At 40.3% G+C, this 9,091-nt stretch overlaps 2 protein-coding genes across 2 annotated transcripts; both read left to right on the forward strand.

Moving 5' to 3' along the window:
• The first annotated feature begins 654 nt into the window (after positions 1–654).
• Positions 655–3,269, forward strand: gpr182 (G protein-coupled receptor 182). The gene is made up of 2 exons (XM_017486924.3): positions 655–783; positions 1,547–3,269. Exon 2 carries the CDS (start codon positions 1,550–1,552, stop codon positions 2,618–2,620), a length of 1,071 nt encoding a protein of 356 aa, XP_017342413.1. The 5' UTR covers positions 655–783; positions 1,547–1,549; the 3' UTR covers positions 2,621–3,269.
• A 1,121-nt stretch (positions 3,270–4,390) lies between these two features.
• LOC108275868 (G-protein coupled receptor 182) lies at positions 4,391–8,990 on the forward strand. Its single transcript, XM_017486925.3, has 2 exons — positions 4,391–5,387; positions 7,393–8,990. Exon 2 carries the CDS (start codon positions 7,396–7,398, stop codon positions 8,440–8,442), a length of 1,047 nt encoding a protein of 348 aa, XP_017342414.1. The 5' UTR covers positions 4,391–5,387; positions 7,393–7,395; the 3' UTR covers positions 8,443–8,990.
• The last annotated feature ends 101 nt before the right edge of the window (positions 8,991–9,091 follow it).

Raw genomic sequence — 9,091 nt, forward strand, 5'->3', positions numbered from 1 at the left:
GTCTTACTGTAGACATCTCAAAGCTATAATTGCCAGCAACAGTTTTACAACAAAGTACTAATGTTGGTATTAGTACTGTGGTGTCCAAATTCAATCTTCGCTAACGATTTTGTTTTTTAAACATATCTTTGTTTATGCTTATATGAATACAGACTATTTTATTTGTACTTACAGGTCAAAACCCATGTGGATATGTGTGTAAATTTGAGGTGGATATACGTACAATATAATATTTAAAAAAAAAAAGATGAGTGTCTGAATACTTATTTCCCCTCACTGTAATCACATTCTACAACCGTGGTGAGCAGAAAAGTATCTCAGAATGCACAACTGTGAGGCAGATGGACTACAGAAAGTGGCCAGTAAGTGTATATTACTTATAGAAATATAAAATATATATATTTAAATATAATATAAAAAGCCAGTTAGTTATTTTGTGCAAAATGGACCCAGTAGTAAACAGATAAATGGGCAGGAAAAGGGATAATAGATAGACAAGTGTAGAGGAAGAGGATAATGTCAGAGGAAGAGGATAATGTCAACTGTGATGAAAACTTTCTCAGGACTCTTTCCTGCTGTGCGTTTCCTATCAGCAGTGCTTTTTCAGAAAGAGAGAGAGAGAGAGAGAGAGAGAGAGAGAGAGAGAGAGGAGGGCTTAATGCCCCAAAGCAGGCAGGAGAAAGACAAAAACAGCACCATTCTTCAGCCAGATCAGCCTTCATTCCTCTAGGACACTGCTCTATCAGAGGGGTTTTATTTTCACAACAGCTCCATAAGGGCAAGGTAGGCCTTGTCAATTTTTACTCAAGTTTTTCTCAAGACCACTGCACAGTCTTAAAAAGCCAAATGTGTAAAATGTGTATCACTTGAAATAAAAATGATTAAATAAAGCAAATAGAAGTAGTAAAATGTATTCAAATAAAGTGAACACATTTCAACAAATACTATACACATTTCTATACATGGCTCGAAGGCTCTAAGTAATCTACCGGTATAGCAAACCAGCATTATATAGTGCAACAGTCAGCAAAATTTCCTGTCATATGACAGCAAACATTATTCAACGGCCTTTTGGTGAACCAAACTGTTAAATGAGCATGAATTTCCCAAAAAGCACCGATTATTATGATGGGGTTGAAAGAGTATAACTGTATCTATTGTATCTATTACACTGCTGATCATAAGTGAAAAGGGCGTGGTATCTCAGGGGTCCAAGCAACTACAATTTAGGTTTGCTTTAACAGTAATCCCTTTTTTACAACCGAATTTTTAGGACTTGTTATATACTGCCTTGAAATAGCATATCCTTTATTATTTTTTTGTTAAATATGAAGTACCTCAAAAATATTTTGCTTATGAAGCAGAATCGTTGATTCTTGTTTGCAAATTAACAGCTCTCAACTGCAACTTGTGAAATGGATCAACATAATCCTATTGAATAACTTCAAAGTTCACACACACACACACACACACACACACACACACACACACACACACACACACACCCACCACACACACACACTGACCCTTTCCTCTTTCTCCACAGAAAATGTCACTCGATCACAACATATCAGACCACAATGGAACACTGTGGTTCCATGACTGTTCCGTCTTTCTCCAACTGGACCAGGACTGCCGGCGCATCACACTGTTCCTGCTCTACCTGTTCCTGTTCATGGTTGGTTTGATCGAGAACTGCCTGGTGGTTTGGGTAAACTGGCGCAGGCGTCACTCGGCCAGTGGTGTGCTCTTCTGTATTATCAACATCAGCTTGTCTGACCTGATGGTGGTTTTCACTATGCCATTCTTCATGCTGGAGACTGCAATGGATGCGGTTTGGGTTTGGGGCCACTTCCTGTGCAAGGTTACGCACCTCATCTACGTCATCAACTTCTACAGTAGCTCCTTCTTCCTGGCCTTCATGACTTTGGAGCGGTACCTGACCTTAACACGGCCAACCACGCCCGCCTGCTTTCCACTGCAGCCCAGGCACCGGCGATGGCTGCTGTGTGCTGGAGTGTGGCTTCTGTCCTTGGTGCTGGGACTGCTAGAAAATGTACATGTGGACCTGCTTGAGTGGCATGAACCTGGCTGTTACATGATGCCTGAGCTGCACTACATTGAATGGTATGTCTCAGTTAGCTTCTTCTGCCTTATCTTTCAGTTTTTGGGCCCTGCGTCAGTCATCATCACTTGTAACATCCTGATTGCACGGGTTGTGCGTGCCTCTCCGGACGTGCAGAATCGTAGGGACCTTTGGCTGTTGCACGTGTACTCAGTTGTTTTTGTGGTCTGCTGGCTACCCTACCATTTGGTGACGTTCCTGATGATATTGGATGATCTGAATCCACATTTGATGTCCTGCAACACCATAGATATACTGTACTTCTCTTTGGGTGTTGTACAGTGCATCTCACTCTTTCATTGCATTGCCAACCCCATTCTCTATAACTTCTTGAGCAAGAACTTTCGTGCCAACCTCATCAATGATATTCTTTCCCGTATATCCTCACCACCATTAAGCAGTGTACCCAATGCGGCCGATGGTGTGGGGAGGTCACTGCAGAATCAACGAAAGCTCAGCAATGCCAGCACCAGTCACTCTGAGATAGGATCCTAATACGGCAAGTTTCCATTAGGTCATAATGAGGTCTCCTGAGATGATGAGAGATGGGGAAGCGGCAAATATTGGAACTTTACCTAATTTGTACTGCTGTGACGCATCAAAATGTCATCCAAATGACTTTCATTTGTGTTTTAACACCTCCACATAGCTAAGGAGACAATTTCAGAATTATGTCATATTTTTTTTTAATCATAAAAGAAGGGTTTTGGTATCATGCTCACTTCTAAAATATTGCCAGTTTCTTAGTGCAAGGACTAACAACCATTCAAAAAGAACAATTTAAACACTAAATGGTTTTTATTGCTTGTAAATAGTAAAGCTGGAAGGCCCAATGGAGTCAAACATCCATTTAAGGAAAGGTTATGGGTTTCTGTTAGCAGTTTTAAAACAGGAAGGATAAAAATCTCCCTGCATCCCACTCCACAGGAAGCAATGGCATTACTACTGAGGAACATGCCACATGCCACAGATTAAAGGAAGTGTAGCAATCAAACATTTGCAGATGATGATCTGCACACTGAACAAAATAAATTACTTGGCTTTGCTACTAAAACTTATTACAAGTCTATTTTTCTTTTCTTTTCTTTTTTTCAATACTCTATAGTTAAACAACCATTTAAATAATAAAATACATTATACTTCACTGGAACGCCTGAATGTGCTTGCCAGCTACATTTTATTCACAACAAATATGAAAAATACAGTTGAGAACAAAGTGAAACGCTTCTATTTGGAATGAATACAAATACAAAAACATAAACTATTATGCTTTCATATTTGAGTAAGAAAAAAAACTAAAATGCAAGAATATTTTTTTTCTGAACTACTACATACATCTCAGCACAAACAGTTTTTTTTTTTTTTTAAGTGTTCTACATATAGGAGAAACAATACAACAAAGAAAGCCTTTTATACAGTATCTTCTGTAAAGAAACATATCATTAGCCCTTAAAACTGCCCTTCGCACTTTTGTCTGGCCACAGGACCTCATCAACAACTCCCTGGCCAAGCAGTGGGGAAAGTATCACCTGGCATGACAAATCCAACCCTGATATACTTCAGCAGATATATCACCACATGCTTCCTCCATTGCTTATAGAAGGAATATGTACTCATATGAATTGCATTCATATGCCTTCCAGCACCAAGCTGAAAAAAAACGCCCTCCTCAAAAGTGTTGAGAAATGGAGAATATGCTGGCTGATAAAGAAGGGGAAAACATGGCTGATCAATGAACCAGTTGCAGACCAGTGGAAGCGTATGTTGTCCCAGATGACAACCTACCTGGGCTGCTCTGGGCCATTGATCTGCTCAGCTGAAGTGAGGATATTGTGTCCAGGTAAGTGAGATTCATGGGCAGTATTTTAGGGGCCAAGGGTTGCATGGTGATGGGAGGATGTAATGGTGTTTTTGTTCACTCTTTAGTGGTCACCGTTCAACAGTGGCACGCTGGCCAATGACTTTCCTTCCTCACTGTCACTGTCTGAAACCCACTTCATCAATAAACATGAATATGCATCTAGTTTAAGAATTCTCTGAAACAGACAACACAGCAATAGGAAACTGTAGTTGACAGTATATATCAAATAATATGAATGCCCTTGATAACAAATAAACATATATAAAAGCCTCAGTAGATTTATACAGGCTCATATTTCCTCTCACTGTAAATATCCTCCATCTCTCGTTTTTTTTTTGTAGCCTCTCAGAGCCATCAGCATGTGATGTTCTATAAGGCAGGGGTGTCCAATCTTTTCGATAAAGATCCGGTGTGGGTGCAGGTTTTCACTCCAACTGAGCAGGAGCCACACCTGACTCCACCTGTTTAAGGAGTTGATCTTGGCTTTCAATAGACTCAGGTGTGGCTCCTGCTCGGTTGAAATGAATACCTGCACCCATACCGGCCCTTTCCGGATAAGAGCGGACACTCATGCTATAAGGACGTACCTTTCAATGTTGATATTTCTGAGCTGCTGTTATGTTTTCTTCTACTTCTGTTGTCTTTTCCGATTTGCAATTTTTGGTTTGTTAATGTGTTTTGCACTTAATAAGTGTGTTCACTCACAGTAACATTAGAAAGGACATTGAAAATGTTATGTATTCCTTCTGCTTTCGGATGCAGGAACCGCTCAACTTTATCTACGTGAACGTCAATGGATGTGTTTTGGGTCATCCAATTATTAGTAAAATATGATAATAAAGGAGAATCTCATAAAAAGATGATATAGAACTATACTGACTATATAGGATTTGTCACTTAGTGGAAGTTATTAGCACAGTCTAGTGCTGATGTTTTAATGCAATGACTTTATGTTTGCAGACTTTTAGTAGCTTTAGTAAAGCATTTTGGTGATGCAGTGAACTTTTCGTGCCAAGCCGATATCTGTGCTGAGTGACATAACACGAGTTTAGAATAAGATAACTCTGTATCAAAAACTGGACTTTACTTGAACACTTCATGGGGTTTGGCAGTTACCCAAGATACATCAGATCACAAAATGTCACCTGTGCTCAAGGCTTTCTCAGGAATCTTTCCTGCTGAGCATGCCCTCCTTCCTGCCCTTTGAGAATGTCCAATCAGCAGTGCTGCTTAGAGAGAGAGAGAGGGTGGGAGAGAGAGAGGAGGGCTTAATGCCCCAAAGCAGCTAGGGAAAAGACTAAAGTGGCACAATTGTTCTGCCAGATCAGCAGTCATCTCTCCAGGACACTGAACCATTAGAGGGGTCTTACCCTCTCAAGAGCTCCACACGCCACAGTCAAGGTAAGCCTTGTTCTTGTTGTTGTTGTTGTTTTACTTTCTCTTTCTTAAAATCTAATATAATTAAGCTTTTTTTTTTTTTTTTTTTTTTTTTAAATAAGACATTTTAACAAATCCTGTAAACATTTCTATATGTATATTGATGTGGTCAGGGCTAATATGCAATAAATTCCTTAGGGACAGTTGCCCCTGGTTAGCTTTCTTTTGGGAAAATGCCATACTAGGCCCTGCTATACAATATAAACATTGTTAGTGTGTACATCATACTGAGAAGCTTTGTTACATACTCGGGTCGAGGTCCGAGCCTCTGGGGCAAGAGCGGCCTTACACCTCAGGATTACTCGTTGATCACCAGATGAAGAAAATATGAAACTCTATTCTTAGTCTATCATAGAAAAAGAGGACTCACTAATCATTTCTAGAGTTTACAAATCTCCATCTAAGTGGATTCGGTATGTTATAGAATAGTTTCAAGCAGGATAACAGTTAACAATACAGTAGTTAACAATATCTAATGGTGTAGATCTTCACCATGAAAATCTTGGCAAAGAATGAACATATTCAGACATATTATATTCATTTCAGCAGGCACACTGGACCCCATTGGATTTTTATAAAATAGGACGTTTGGTGCCAACTGTAATCACATCAATTCAGTATATGAGTCAGAGGTTACAAGTACATTTTTCAAAATAGCACACAATATACTTTCGAGAAAGCATTTCAAATGATATAAATCACCGAGCACAAGATGTCCGGCTAACCCACATTATCCTGTACATGTTTTTAAGATATGGGTTTAAATAAGTAAGCCAAAGACATTTCAACTCTTGTTGTTATAACACCTTGCGCTTCTTAATCACACATAAACAAGCAGAAGCATACCAGCATCTACTTTAACATTCTGTACTTATTCAGTTGTCATGTATGCTATAGCATGGCTTAGATCATGCTCATATTCATGTGAGTCAGGAAGTGGTTTTTAGCTCAGCAAACAGACTTGCTTGCTGATTGCTTTATTAACGGCAATACCCTCTATATACATTTTAGTACTAAATACTGTACTTATTTTTAGAACTTTTCTTATCTGTTTCTGAACATCCCTATGGCATTTCAAGAGGCAATTTAGATTTAGAGCTGTTAGGAACTCAGATATTGCAGGATCGTGTGATCAGCATATGATCACTCATTCTTCTGGCCTTTTCCTCTGATCTTTCGTTTCTTGCCCTTCTCTTGTCTTTTCGGGATCTTCTCGTTGTATGAGATGTCAGATTGACCTCTGAGGGAGGCTTTAGTAATATTCAGGAAGATGTCACCAAGAGTTAAAGTTTTGGTTCTGGGTGTAATGTAAAGTTTTGGTTCGATTGGTGAGATAGGAGGTTACAATGCAATGGGATAAGGTATGGGTTGAGGACTATATATCAGAGGCACGGTATCTACAACGGCATCTACAACAATATATACATATATCAAATAGGCATTAATTAAACTAAGTAATCTATAGCAAACCAGCACTTCCCTAAAAGCATTACAAGAGAACAGTCAGTAAAATTGTCTGCATTTTATGACATCATTATGCTGTGATTTTAGGACTATTTGGAGAACCAAAATAGTGAACAAGTGTGCACTAGCCAAAGCAGAGATTGTTGTTTTCTAGACAGTATAACTGCCTCTATAGTTTTGAGCACACATGAGGATGATCGTACGGTTAACTTATTGAAAAGGTCATGAGTATCTCAGGGGTTCAAAAACCCAAAATCCAGGTTTGCTTTAAGAACACCATGGCCCCTTATTCACTGAATTTTTAGTACAAATGACCTCGATGGAACATATTTTGACTAGTTTTGATTAAAAATGATAGTCCTCAAGTGCCTTAAAATCATTGTACTTCGAAACAATGTTTAGAATTTCAAATTAGCACTCAACAACTGAAAAAATGGATCAGCACAATCCTATTAAATAACTGCAAAGCATGCACACACACTAACCCTTTCTTCTTTCTACACAGAAAATGTCACTCGATCACAATACGTCAGACCACAGTGAAACACCGTGGTTCTCTGAATGTACCGTAGAACTGGACCGGGACTGCCGGCGCATCGCACTGTTCCTGCTCTACCTGTTCCTGTTCATGGTTGGTTTGATCGAGAACTGCCTGGTGGTTTGGGTAAACTGGCGCAGGCGTCACTCGGCCAGTGGTGTGCTCTTCTGTATTATCAACATCAGCTTGTCTGACCTGATGGTGGTTTCCACTATGCCATTCTTCATGCTGGAGGTCATCTTGGACAGGGTTTGGGTTTGGGGCCGATTCCTGTGCAAGGTTACGCACCTCATCTACGTCATCAACTTCTACAGCAGCTCCTTCTTCCTGGCCTTCATGACTCTGGAGCGGTACCTGACCTTAACACGGCCAACCACGCCCGCCTGCTTTCCACTGCAGCCCAGGCACCGGCGATGGCTGCTGTGTGCTGGAGTGTGGCTTCTGTCCTTGGTGCTGGCACTGCTAGAAAATGTACATGTGGACCTGCGTGAGTGGCATGAACCTGGCTGTTTCATCTTACTCTACAATGAATGGTTTGTCTCAGTTAGCGTCTTCTGCCTTATCTTTCAGTTTTTGGGCCCTGCGTCAGTCATCATCACTTGTAACATCCTGATTGCACGGGTTGTGCGTGCCTCTCCGGACGTGCAGAATCGTAGGGACCTTTGGCTGTTGCACGTGTACTCACTCGTTTTTGTGGTCTGCTGGTTACCCTACCATATTGTGATATTCCTGATGATAGTGGATGATCTGAATCCAGGCTTGATGTCCTGCAACACCATAGATATACTGTACTTCACTTACAGTGTTGTACAGTGCATCTCACTCTTTCATTGCATTGCCAACCCCATTCTCTATAACTTTCTGAGCAAGAGCTTTCGTGCCAACCTCATCAACGATATTCTTTCCCGTTTTTCCTCAGCACCTGCCAACATTGCAGCCGATGGTGCAGGGACAGCATCACGAAAGGAGCGAAAGCTCAGCAATGCCAGCACCAGTCACTCAGAAATAGGATCCTAAGAACGGAAGTCTAGAATGCGTCATGATGAGGTCTCCTGAGAGAGATAGGGAAGCGGTACATACTGTATGTGTGCTGCTATGAAGAAAACATTTTCCAGATACCATCAAAGTAACCGTTTTACAAAATGTCTCCCTTCTGAAATATTCTTCCACTGAATTTCTCAGTGCAAGAACCAAAAGCCTTTCAGAAAGAACATTTTTAAGACAATAAATGGTTTCTTTTAATTGCTTGTAAACAGTGAGCTGGACGGGCCCAAAGGAGTCAAAACTGCATGTAAAGAAACAGCTTTAAGAGTTCCTGTTAGCAGGTTTAAAAGAGAAAGGAAGAAAACTCCCTACATCACCCTCCCACAGGAAGCTGCTGACAAACATGCCACAGATAAAAGGAAGTCTAACAATCAGAGATTTGCAGAGGATGATGTCTAAACACTGGACTAAATAAATAACTTGGCTTCACTACTAGAATGTATGGTAATACAGAGGGAAAGAGAGGAAGAGAGAGAGAGAAATAAAAATATATCTATGGCATTAATGGTCATTTCAAAATGTGTGCGACTCACTTGCTCTGAATTTGTGTTGTCCACTGTTTGGAAATTTTATAGCTCCATGCAAAGGCTGAGAAGATCAACATCACACTGTAACACCTGCG

Source organism: Ictalurus punctatus, chromosome 15, assembly GCF_001660625.3.
Source record: "Ictalurus punctatus breed USDA103 chromosome 15, Coco_2.0, whole genome shotgun sequence".
NCBI classification, from domain to species: domain Eukaryota; kingdom Metazoa; phylum Chordata; class Actinopteri; order Siluriformes; family Ictaluridae; genus Ictalurus; species Ictalurus punctatus.